Raw genomic sequence first — 13,676 nt, 5'->3', positions numbered from 1 at the left:
CTTCGGAACACCAGAATGTGAACAGAGCACTGGCTCTCACTCATTTAAGTAGTACTTTGGTTTCCAGGCTCACGTACCTTCAGCAGAAGCCTCCCTGCAGCAGCTGCATGATCCCAGACTTTGATATGGCTTCTTTAATGAGACATGGGCAGGTTCCATGCTCATGCTCCTCTATAATCTGAAGCACTCCTTCTGAATCAAATTGAAGCTTTTCATTACCTTATGCTCAAAATTCTGAAATGTTCTTTTTGTGAATTATTAAAAGTAATTCCTCCTCATAATATATTTCCATTTCTACTAATCTAAAATGTGTTTAGCTTATTCAGAATTATAATAAAAACACTGGTCTAGGTTGCTGTTTTAAAATTGATCCTGTCAGTAGGTAGGAAATTAATTTACAAAGCTCACTTGCACTTTTCAGATTTGTTACTTTTTCATTTTAATATTTCTTTCATTCATTTCATCCAGTTTTTCTGTTTTCCTAAAGCATTTATTTTCATCCTTTTTTTTTCTTTCATCTGTTTTGTTGCCTTCTCTGAAGAAGAAAACTTAATTAAACCAATTGAAAAACTGTCATGCAAAGAAAGAGTGAATGAAAAATTAGAGGATCCCAAAGGTAATGAATGGCAATTATTTATAACATTATTTATTCCTTTTCTGATTTTTTCTATTTTTAACTACACATATTTATAATTCACCTTTCTGTGGACTACAATACTGAATAGTATTATATTCAGTATTACTATAAAATCTATAATATTTTAACATGTCATTGTTTTTTTTCATTGCTTCAGTGTATATAGAATACCTTGCTTGTGAAAAAGGTTTCAATAGAAGGGAATATCTGTAGCTCAGAGTTGAACTGTGGAGTCCTTGGTGCTGTCTGAGCTTGGTTGTTTGCTTGCAGACATTTCATTACTCAACTAGGTAACATCATCAGTGCTAGTGAGTGTGGGCTTTACTCCCTGTTTAAGAAAAAGGTTTCTTTTATATAAGCATTATGAGATTTTAATCTTACTGTTTTGCATCAAGCATAAAAGATCAAGTAAAATTATTATTGTGATAAAAACTCAGCTGTTCATTTCCTGTGAATCTGCAACATGTTTAATTATGGGGATTTTTAGTTCTTGGAATAGATTTTAGTTCTTGGAATTTCTGCTTCCACTTGGGCTCTACATTCCAGCTAACATTTGTGACTGGGAAAGATGAATTGCATTGAATCCATGAATGGTGCAGTAGATCATATTATTAATGAGTTTTGTATAGGACATTCAGGATTAATTGTAAACAAAGACTTGTTTAATATGCAAGATTTTAATGAAGCCATTTGTTTCTTGTTGGTTTGTTTTCATGTGCTATGCAGAAAAAAAGAGATGTGAAATCCATTTTGAGCAAAGGGATGTAGTTGATAGACTTAACTGGTTGGCAAGTCATAGGAAGCCTTCCAGTGACTTGTTTTGTTGCAGTTTTCATGGAGTTCAGAATGTAAGGAAGGCAAAGGAAAAGGGGTTTTGCATTTTCTAGAAGCTTTGCACACATTTATTTTACTGTTCTTTAGCCTGACTCACATCACTGACATTTTGGTGACGTTTTGCCACCAAATTTAAATGAAGTGATCTTGGGGTGCTTCCAGTGTCACAAATGGTAACACGCATTTACCCAAACAGGTTGCATTTACCCAGAAGCTATGGATATATGATTCCACACCATTTGATATTGTAATCATTCACTTCTTTATAGTGTCTGAAACTTTCTAGGTTATGGTTGGAGTATCTATATACTTATGATCTGCTGCCTTCCTTGTAACTTCTCTAAATCTACAAAATGGATAGAAGAGAAACACACAGAGATGGAATAGATTTGTATGTTTATGCAAATTTTCCTATACTGTCTAATAATTGTAAAATAATATACTCACCATTCTGTTTCCCAAAGACATTTCTGTGCTGTCAAAGTAAAGGTATCACACGCCACTTTTGTGTATTTTTATGTGCTGCGACCCTCTTATGTATTTTTATGTGTTGTATCCATGTAAGTACTTGTTATCATTTTGTGAATGCCATGCTGTTATTTGTAAAGAAACCTATATGAGCAATATTGTATGTGTTTGCAGATTACTAACTCTTCCATTTCATCCTTTAAATCCTAATCTGATTTTCTTGGGAAAGGCAGCACTCAACTTTTATTGACATCCTTGCAAAGAGTAAGCAGTTCTGACTGCCTGGAGACCATATCAGTATTTAAAAAAAGCAACCACAGTGGATAACAATGCATAGTCATCGAATAATTAAATTTGAATTGAAATATAAGGCATGCATAGTTAGATTTTAGCTCCTTTAACTTTTTTTTTCTTGCTGATTCTTATTTTAACTTTTCCTCTTAGTTGGATTGACATATTGTTACTTTGCTGTGCTTCTGTTTAGAATCCAAACACAGAAGCGATCCTTGTTTTTCAATGGAATACTCTTCCACATTTCTTGTAGAGAGTCAGTTGTTTTCCTTGGATCTCCCCAATTTGCCTTTTACAATAAGAATTCAAGAGAGGTCATTAGGATTTGAGATGTTGAATATTGTGTGGGGTCTGATTGACTTTGATATTATTCTTTTTAAAAATCCTTACAAGGGCTAACCTAAGAGGGCAGACTTGAGTTCCAATAAATTGTTTGCTTACCTGCCTGCCTCTTTCAGTGAGATCTGAGGGAGATACTATCCAACGACATATTCTTTTTTTCCCTACACACTTGAAAGAAGTGAAAGAAATATATTAATGAGAATGTACATGTGTTTGGTGGTATGGGAAAAAGCATTCTGCCTTGGTGATAATGATACAGATGATGACAATAATTCAGGAAGGGTTGATTTTTAAATTAGAATCTAGGAATTGGAAGAAAGAGAACCAGGCCCCAGGCTGTAAAATACTGTCACTTTGTGGCATCTAGGAGGCATACTTTCTCTGTAGGTGCATCTACCCTGTGAAGCAGCTCCCCACCCCCACCCCCACCCCCCACACACTTGTAAAGCTGTGAAAATTTAGCTCTTGCAGCAGGCCATGGGGTAGAGTATAATAATTTATTCCCTGATAGTCTAATCTAATGGATATGTAATACAGTGTAGCATTTATGTTTTCTTAACCCTAGTAAGATGCCTAGAGTTACTTCATGATTGAAAAAGCAAATAAATAACAGAAATATGCAGCAAATGTGTGCTTTTATACATACATACATATATATATATATGCAGATGTGCTTTTCTATAATTATCTGGTTACACTTTACATTTGTGAAAAATTTGAATGAAGCATTAAGGTCAGTGTCTGAAAAGTAAGGTTGCTGCAATGAGTCCTGCCAAATACATTTCTGCTGTTTCTATTCCATTTTTGTAAACCATAATAGCAAAGTTCCACAATCTGGTTTTTTTTAATCTGTCTAGGATTCATTTAATATGTTGGTACATACAATATCCTTCTCAGATGTACCCTACTGCAAAGACCTATTTAGTTCATCATGTTTGTATCAACAGATATATTTAATCATGAACTGTCACATGTCTTTAAATTCAGTACATCACTTGTGTGAGGAAAATGTTTCCTTTTGTTTGTCCTAGATTTACTGGTACCAATTACATTGGGACACCCCAGGTTCTAGTATATAATAGGAAATCAAATCTTTGATCTGTCCACTTTTGTACACTATTAGTTTATAAATGCTATCATGTCAAATTGTTTTGGCTTTAGCATTCCCTTCTGTGGCAAGCACACCACCTAATCATTTTATTTTCTGCTTTATGCTTACTCTTCAGCTATGTGGTAATTTTTTGCAGTGGGATGACCAAAGTGGTACTTAGTTTTCCAAAAGTGTCTGAATTTACAGTACTTGTATAAAAACATTACAGCAGTGGCTGTAAAAACATTTCATTCTTTTTTAATGATCCCTGACATGGAGTTTGCCTTTTCATGTAGCTGTTGCACCCTGATGTTTTCACTGAGCAATCCATCACAACCTCATCTTCCTCCTATTTATTCAACTTCTGCTTAGATCAGTATATAAATAACATATTTGTCTTAATCTGCATCTCTTTAACAGTTATTTTGAACAGGATTAGATCTTGAGTTTCATTATCCAGAATAATTTGCCACTTCACTACTGAAAAAAACAAAAAAGAGAATAGCTGCTTTGTTAATCTGTATTATAGATACAGCACTGAAGTTGTTTTTGACTTTGTTTCACCATTCATCCTTGTTCTGTATAATTTATGAATAAGTAGCTGTCCTGTATCCTTGAGGAATACCGCTCCAAAAAAATATCCTTATTTGTACTTTATCTGTTTCTGTTATCACTAATTGCTAATCCATACTTGTTAATTCTGTCATCTTATTCTATTACTGTTTTTTATAGGAATGCATTCTGAGAATATGTTATTAAATCAGTTTGACTGGGTTAGCACAACAAAATTCTGTTTGCAGGAATTCCCCAAAAGCTTATTAGGATAACAGCATTTGGCAATATGTAGTACTGGAAACCAGCACTGGAAGGATGGATTTTACTCTTAGAGGTGTAATTTCTTAAAACTATGCTATAATTAGATCTAAAGATAGTTTTACAATATGGACACAAATGACAGTATATATACCAGGAGTACCCTGAAGCCTTTGGTAGGAAGAAAACCTAATACAGAGTGAAGAATTTTGAACCTTTTGTTTCATGACAGGGGCTTTTCCTTATTTATTTGATTGATATTCCACCTTTTTTGTATAGGAGCTCAAGGTGTTATACATAGTGTTCCCTCCTCCTATTTTTCCCCATAACAATCCTGTGAAGTAGGTTGGGCTGAAAGAGAATAACTGGCCCTAAGTCCAAAACTTTAACCATTACACCATCCTGGTTCTCAGTAATGATGGCATGGGATCATTTGTGTACACAACAATAATTCAGTGAACTGGTTAAAACAGTTAAGCTATTATGTTCAGTGGGAAGAAGGGGGCAGTATTATGCACTGGAGACTCTTCTCTGAATTTTGTATTTAATAAAATACTGTCAGAGATTGGCTGCGCATATAATATCCAGGACAAAGTCTAATTAAGAAGTGAATGGAGGGTCGTGTGGAGGATCCAGAATCTGAATGGAGGGTTTTTTGCATCTCCATGCAAAAAAATGAAAACCTGTACATACCTTCTTGCTGTAAAGCTTTCTTTGCTGGGCAGTTCTATATTATATAAAAATATCAGTAATGAGTATGATTGGGGATTCCTCTGTATGAATAGCATATTATCTTATTGATTGATTTACTCCTTCATTCAAGGTGTTTGTAAGGATGTTTTTGCTACCTAGCCCCCTCCTGAATTTTTATTTTTATTTTAATCTATCTGTAGGAAATACTGGCTTTATTGGTGCTGCTTACAATGCTCCTGGAGGATATATCCCTTCATTTCACAAAAAAGAGGTTGGTTCAGCTGGTCAAAGGATACAATTAGCACCTCTTGGTCCATCAGTTACAGGTATGAAATGATCTTAATTGCTGAAATAAATGAAGTTACGGGGCTTTAATTTCTTCATCTGTTGTGCTTTTTAAAAAGGATTTAGGTTTGGTGCCCAACTGGCATAAACAGATAGATTTGCGGAGTCATGCTGAGGATGTAATGTATTTTAAGTTAAATTCATACTAGATAGGACTTTAATTGGAGACTTAAGTTCCCCTATCCATCATCATCATCATCATCATCATCATCATCATCATCATCATCCCAAGTGTAATTAACCTTCCCTCCAGAACACAGTTTATTTCCAAATCCATAGAAAAAAAACCATTTTGACTTTTCTTTAGCATCCATTTAAAATACATCTGTGAACAAACAACTTCTGCTGATTGGGAAACATTTGGGGAGATGAGCACCACAAACAGGCCTGATGATGCAACATGGGTGAGGCCTTATCAAAAATATGGGCAAGCTCAGAATCTTTTGGAGTTCTTGAGAGTTTATAAAAATATTATATCTATGTTAGGTCTTTCAATTTTCATCTGTTTCCTGCCACAAAATGCCATTGCCATTGATTTTTGAAAAGTATGTTTGAAAAATGTGGCAGGAAAATTGAGAGGGGAGAGGGAAAAGGGATTATCGAGGCCATAGGTTGCCAACCCCTGGTTAGTAGATATATTCCCAAATTTTACTGTTATTACTGAGGCATATTACATAGCAAAGATAGGGTATTTACCCAATAGGAAGATGATTTATTGGAATGAGTGGGTTGTCTTGTATTTGCAGAGAGTACAAATTAAAAATAACTGAATGTGTGGGAGGTGCAAAGGGCTGCATATATTGCTGTTGGTGACTTTTACCTTTTCGTTCTCTTTTCCTCTCATCTTCATCTAGGTTTGTTCCCTTTTTTCCCCTTCCCAGTGCAGTTATTTCTTCCCTCTGAAACCACCCACCTCATCTGTGAATGTATTTGTGTTTTTCTGTGTGAGAATAATTATATGTAAGAGAAAGAATGACTGATATGTGCAGATAGGGGATTAATTTTATTAAATGGGATGCCTTATTTTGTTAAGTTTACAGCTCAGTTTTATTTCCTTTTTTTAATGTGGCCTCTAGGAAATAAAAATACACACGTTTATTTGTGCACACAGAAAGAAGAATGCTACATGTATGCATTTATTCAGGAAAGGGAATATTCAGGATTGGTTTTAGCTGGGATCGACAAGATGTAGAAGTTGGGCATGGTACAACTTTTGTCTGTGTTATAAGGTTTCTTTCCTAACTGCTCTTCATTGGGAGGGTTCATCTTCCTTTGGGCTAAATACAGTAATCATTTATGTTGCTAATGTAAATTCCAAAATTGAAACCATACTTCCAATGTTTCCTGTTAATATATGCCCAATGTTAATATAGCGGACATGCGTTTGCATTGTATTAAATTCTGTTTTGGTAATTTGTTACTCTGTGATTCCTGAATAACAGAATACAGTATTCGGTTTAGGAATACACGGCAATTTACTTAATTAATTGACCATTATTAAATGTGCAGACATAGCAGTGCAGCCAGAGTCAATAAACGAGACTGGAATCCTCACTATAGTCTTGCCTATACGTTGTAGTCCCTGCACCATTTCATGCCTAGATTACTTTATGTTCTTCTGTTCAGGATAAGATAATTGGTTTTTTTTTATCTTGAAAAGGGCTTAGATTTCAAAAGGAATAAGCTGCCTGGCAAAACCCAAGCTGAAACCCCACGTTTTAGAAGGTGACAGTTTTGTTAGAAATTGTGTCTTTTACTGACTCGCTGTTGCAGGTGGCTCGTTATCTCCACCTGGATATAAGGGCTGTGGAAGTGGATTTTTAGCCAGAGAACATGGACCCAGGGTGTAGGCAGAGCAGTCTTGAGGTAGGAAACCTCGGAACAGCAATATGAGGTGACAAGACCTGACTACTTTATTCTGCTTGGTCATTTTTTTACAATAAGGGGGAAAACACATTAAGTGTAACTATGCATATTGAGGGAAACAATAGAACTAAATTCCCCCATTCCAAGTGGATTGGTCAACTGATGTAACATGCAAAGAACACCCATTTCTGTACTGTTCAATTCACAAAATAAATACAATAGTGGGTCAACACTGCAGTAGTCTCCATGGTCTACTGATGATTGTCATTTTGTGATATAAGAATAATTCTTAAGCCTGATCTTCAGAAATGCAGTTAACAGTGGGATGTCTTGCCTCATAATTAGGATGGTTAACTTTTTTGAAGGAAGTTGTTGTTGTTACTTTATAGGTACCCAGTAAACAGACAGCTTGCCCATCATTGCATGTCTGTGGTATGGAAGGGCTTCATCCACCAGATTTCTGTCCCACTCAAAGCTGTTTTAGAAAGATCCAACAAGTCATCTTTTTCATTAGGCAATAACTTTTCCTTCCGCCACGGAGCTAGCATGTTCCAGCTCATTTTTTCATGTCCTCAGCTTTTCACAAATGCAACAATTTTTTTTCAACTTTCCTTAATTTATTTACCTGTCAGAGCTTTCTGCTGTTTGTGAGACAATGGTACAATTATAAAGCTAAAGTAGAAATTAATTGATAACAACTCTTGTTAAAATGATGACCAACAGTGGGAAGCAAAGTCTGCAGAATAGCATCTTGATAATTAGCCATTCTGCGATCAGCATCTGTATGCAGTGTAGAAAATTTGACACAGCTGCTCACACAGGCAATGCCCTAATAACCTCTTTGCCACAAATGATAACTACCAGTAAGAATAGACTGTGTTCACCCTGACCATATTCAGCCTATGTTCAACCTGCCTCCTCTTCCTCCATCTCTGAAGCTCCTGTGTAGTTTAATAAAAAAAATAGCAGTCTTGTGATTTTTTTTAAACAATAATAAATTAGAAAGAAGTAGAGATAGCTATATTCACAGTTGCACAGTACTGTTAGGGTTACCAAAATGCTACAAATGAGTCTGATGCTTTTGAGTTCTTAGTTGGGTAAGTTAGCAGGAGATAAAGAAATACAGGAAAATCTAAAAATTTAAAGCCAATTATTTCAGTCATAAATGTGATTTTGTAATTGGAGTCAATCTCAGTATAATTGCAGATAGAGATGCAGATTGCAGATGGAGTGCAGTGGTGGGGGTTAAAGGTATCAGAATTGATCAGAACAAAGAAACAATGGTTCACAGCCCTCATCACCCCACTCCCCCAAAGTTCTGGAAACAAAATGCTTTTCTGTATAAAGCTATTCCCCAACTATGGATTTCTGATATGCACCCTGTGCATCTGAATAATTAGCAGGCTTACATTTAGATATGGAAATGTGGTAAACAGGGGGACGAGTGAGGTCATAAAAAAACAAAAAGCAGAAAGATATAAAGTGACATATTAAAAAGAAAAATAATTACATTGTTACAGTTAGACAAGGCTGTACTGAAGACAATGCAAACATCCAGGCATTGCAAGTTAAGTAACAGGTAGTGACATGTATTTTAAAGTCTAATTCCCACATGATAAGTCTCTATAAATACTTTTAATGGATAACATTTCAGAATTTTACCTTTCTCTGACCTTCTTCCCCTCTGCCTGCCCCCCCTGAACCTTTTAACATACATGTAGATAGACGCATGGCTTATAAAACTCTTGATCCATCTCTATAGCTGTATAGAATCCAGTATTGTATAAATACTCAAAAGAGAAGTCATTTTCAAATCATAGTTTTATTTGGGGAATTCACAATATATTGAAGTTAGAGCCTTATTTTTGATTTGGCTCACAGTCTATTTGGCCAGGATCACATGAAAGGCACTTTAAAAATTCTAGGATAATTTTGAAAATCTTTTCTAAGATTATTTTGGTAGAAGTTGTAACTCTGAACACAATTCAAGCCCATGATCATGCATATGGTAGCCTACTGGACTCTGTGACTATCATCTGGGTGATTAGATGACCATTTTACCGCTTGTTTTGTCACACTCTATATTTGATAGCATATTATAGCTTTAGTTCCTGATCATGCTGCTGTTTCTGAAGTTTCTGCCACTGCTTAGTATGTGGAGTCACAGATACTTTGGAGACTTTATCCCTTGTCAGTCTCTTTCAGTTTGGCTGTCTTTCTGAGCTCTGTGATCTACTTATGTCTACAGTAATGAAGGCTATTTATTCATTCATTCATTTATTCATTGTTTTTTCTTCACGCCGTTTGGAGATAGCAGTCAATGGCCTTGCTTCCTCTGACAGGAGGTGGAGCTCAGGTGGTAACGCGAGCAGTGGGGAGCGGCTGTAAACACTCAGGCTGTAAATTCGCTCACTTGCCCACCGCTCACCTCCTGCTATGCGGCACCGTTCCTAATAGGCCATGGACCGGTACCGGTCCGCAGCCCAGGGACCCCTGCACTAGACTAAACTGGCAATAAATGTATCTCTTTCCCATCTCATTCCTATTGCGTTCCAAACCTTTTTGAAATTAGAGCATAGTTTTACCTTTTGTATAACGATCCTTACTTGGAAGTATATGCTATGAATTTTAGCCTGATTCTGTTTAATAGTGAAAGAAGTATTAGCAGGATCTGTAGTCACTGGATTTGCTTGTATTGGCTTTGTGATTTTGTTTTCAGAATATGCTTGGAAAACCAAAGCTGCCCGTGCCCAATTGCCAGGGCCTACTTACAGCCCTGCCACAAAAGGCATGAACATTTTAACTCACCCATCAGCAGTGCAACCTGTGCATGGAAGAACTGACTGGGCAGCCAAGTACGGAGGGCATCGGTAGAACTGCTTTCTCACATCACGTATGAGTACTGCAACTATTTATATCCTTCATTTCTTTCCTCTGGGACACTTTAAATCATATTTCTACTAATAGAATAACAATTCTGGAAACACGTGAGAGCCTGTATTTTATTATCTCTAAGGGGAAAACTATAGAAAATAAATATTTTATTTAGAAAATGTTCCTCAAAATAGTGCCTCTAAGGCAGGCTTTTTTGTTTTCTTTACATTATGAAGTATTCTCTATAAAGTTATCTTGCCAAAATTAAAAAAATCGTATACTCTTACTTAAATGAACAGAAAGTTGTTTTGAATCCCTTTGATCGTTTCTTCTGAAAAACCGTCAAAAATAGGAGGGCATGTAAAGATATTAGCCATTGGACAGTCATGGCTAATTTAAATATGTAGGGCAACAGATGACAAAAGTAAAGAATGACTTTCAAAATATGCTGCTTCTATTACATTGAGTTAAACAATAAAAGCAAAGAATTAGGAATAGTCAATGGATTCCGCTGTTTTGCCCACTTATAATCAGAGAAACTAAAACTGAACTAATTTGTCTTTGATTTGGGTTGACTTATACCTTTATTGGTTGACTTAATATCTTTATTTCTTTTGATTGCAGAGAATGAAAACATAGTCATTGAGCCAACTATTACTAGTATTTACAAAAGCGATGCACCCCTGAGGTTCAGTTCTGTATTAGATTTTGCAGGAATCAGATTACTCTCGTGATTCCTGTGAATGCACGTGTGAAGGTGTTAAAGCATTTTCCACTGATTGTCTCTGGTTTGACTATGGACCTTGTTGTAGGAAGGGAAGACATTCATCTGTGCTATGAATTGGCCCCAATCCCAGGAGCTTATAGGCTGTCATGTACTGCATACATATAGTTAAACATGTACATCAGCTGTTGCTGTTGATTCTGATTTGAGAGCAGCTTTTCTCTGCAGAAGTGTTTGGACAGTAGAAACTTAATGCATCTGGCATTTAGCTGAGGTGAAAGTTTTCCTGGACATCATATGCAGATTTGGCCTTATGACTGGGAAATATTATGAGTGAATGATATTCAGAAAGGATCCTTTCCTGGGAAGCTGGCCAGATAGCATTATTTAATCAGAAAATAAGCATTTAAATAATTATTACTCGTGTGGCTGTCTATGAAGGCATTCTGGCAGTACTTCAGAAATAATTTCCAGGAATTCTAAGTAGCTTTGTATGTTGCTTTTTCCTTTTCGTTGAATTTGACCACAGAATTAGTCAACTTAACTGTAGTGCCTTCTCTTGGTAACCAAAGCTGAATAACCAGAGAATTCTCTCTTAATTCCTAAAGGAATTGCTTAAAATCTGGTAATAACTGCCAGTGTTTATTCTTCACACCTCATTCTGCAGTATAGCATTGATAGCATTATCTGGCCTCAAGACGTATTTTGGATGCCATAAGTACACAGTGGCCCAAAATTTATCTGGCATTTCAAGTTTCTATTTTTAGTGATTTGTTAATATATAAGAAAGCCTTGCTTTATCTATCAGATGTCATCTTAAAAGTCCATGCTTTTCCAACTGCTAAATATGGTATTTAATTTGTTATATTGAAACTGACAATCTATAGTTGTTAAAATAGCATGTATTATATATTCTTATTCAACTGTAAAATGTTAAGTTATTTGCAGACTGACAAGTATTTATATGTATTTTATTTTTAAAAATTGTACATTCTTGTTGCGGAGGACATGTTTGATTTGAGTCTTGAATTGAGACTTAAGGTAGAATGCACTTAAATATACTGTCTCGATTTCAGTAGGATTTACTGATAAGTGTATTTACACATTGAAACCTTGAATTAATAATATAAAGGCCAATTAATATTATTGAATAGTTTTTTAAGTTGCTGTTATATGGACAATATTTTATCCAATGCAGAGTTGCAGGAATATTAGACTAATGTGTTTTGGTCTCTCAAAACGTACATACTTCACTGTATTATAAATGCTGTCTTAAAGGATTCTACTTAAAAGTTTCATATAAAAAGCCACAAACTTGCCTTTGCAACTGGGCTGGTTTTCAACTAAAAATCATTTGTTTTATAATAAAGTTAACTTCTCAGGAATACAAGATTATAGTAGTCTTCCATTAGAAAAAGCAATGTATTATTTATAACTTAACATTTGTTTGTACCCTGCCTTTCTATCCTGGTATTTTCAAGCTGATCGGTAGACTAAATAAATAATAATAAAAAATTACAACCAATGATTTATTCACATAAAAATATTTTTATACAAATAGAAACCAAAGTCACCACCAGCTAGCTCAAAAGGCTGGTTGAAGAGAAAATTCTTGATTCCTTTCTTATAGGCAGAAAAAAGAAAAAGCCAAGTGTAAAATCTACAGTAATGTTCCATAACCTGGGACTGATGAAGCAGCACCTCTCTTATGTGCCTGACAAATGGATGTTTGAAATCATAGGCATCTTTGTGAGGTCCTCTCCTGCTGACCTTTAAGGCCCAGAGAGAGAAAGGCAATCTCTCAGATCATCAAGTCTAAACCATGTTAGGTTTGAGAAGTTAAAAGCAGCACTTTGAATGGCATATATTTCAGTACACCCAAGAGTAATCCTGGTATCATGGCATGATTAGCAGCATTACTTTCTGCCTTTTGCACCAACTGAACTTTTTATACCCTCTTCAAAGATAAAGCCAACTAGGGCGGGCCTGTTGTAGTCATGTTAATTAGTCCCTGATGCCCAATACCCATTGCTCATGTTGACTTAAAGTTTAAATTGGTGATATGAAGGGGAAGAAATTGTTACAAGATAGTTGCTCTGGCAAAGAACTTCTATTGTTACTTTTTCCCCCTTAATTTTATTAAAATATTAGTGTTTATTTAAGTTTTTTCTCTAAATGTGCTCGAGGTTCACTTTTGCTGAACTGAGACTTTTTTCCTTAAATAATAAGTAGAATGCTCTAGGGAGAAAAAAGGTCTTGTTTGTGCTTAAGTAAATCCATGCTCTTGCCCTCATCTAATGAAGTATTAACAGTATATCAAAATACAGTAGTACTGAATTCTGATTTTAAAAAATGCTTTTAAACACTTCACAGAATGACATGATCATGTCAGCAGACATATAGTGATTAATCTTGTATTACCTCAGTGTTTACTGTTGAAACTGTGAGAAAGTTCTTTTGTACAAGAGTGTTTTTTTCGGTGTATGTGAGAGAAAGAACAGTCTGCATTTCCAAACACAAATCATTATTTTCTAAATAATGGGAAAAGGGGATTTTTTCAGAGTAGAAGTGACCTGTTGATAATTGTTTGAATTTTATATACCACATTATTAAAGCAACCAAATCAGGTGCCATTTGGTTGCTGGGTGTGTGGAAGGCCTAATCCAACATTAAACATATGCAGCATTCAGTAATTTCAA

General features: G+C 35.5%; 1 protein-coding gene across 3 annotated transcripts in view; it reads left to right on the top strand.

Moving 5' to 3' along the window:
- MAK (male germ cell associated kinase) overlaps positions 1-13,448 on the top strand; it is a 43,872-nt gene extending 30,424 nt beyond the window's left edge. The window contains exons 13-15 of one of the 3 annotated variants that reach the window (XM_063298883.1): positions 542-616; positions 5,369-5,494; positions 10,099-13,448. In XM_063298883.1, coding sequence (XP_063154953.1) covers positions 542-616; positions 5,369-5,494; positions 10,099-10,253 — 356 coding nt within the window. In that variant the 3' untranslated portion in view covers positions 10,254-13,448. Of the gene's footprint in view, positions 1-541; positions 617-5,368; positions 5,495-7,286; positions 7,602-10,098 lie in introns of those variants that run through there. The other 2 variants (XM_063298885.1, XM_063298884.1) reach the window with 2 other exon arrangements.
- Positions 13,449-13,676: the final 228 nt, after the last annotated feature.

This window comes from Candoia aspera, chromosome 3, assembly GCF_035149785.1.
Source record: "Candoia aspera isolate rCanAsp1 chromosome 3, rCanAsp1.hap2, whole genome shotgun sequence".
NCBI classification, from domain to species: domain Eukaryota; kingdom Metazoa; phylum Chordata; class Lepidosauria; order Squamata; family Boidae; genus Candoia; species Candoia aspera.
This window is presented reverse-complemented; position numbering and strand designations above follow the sequence as displayed.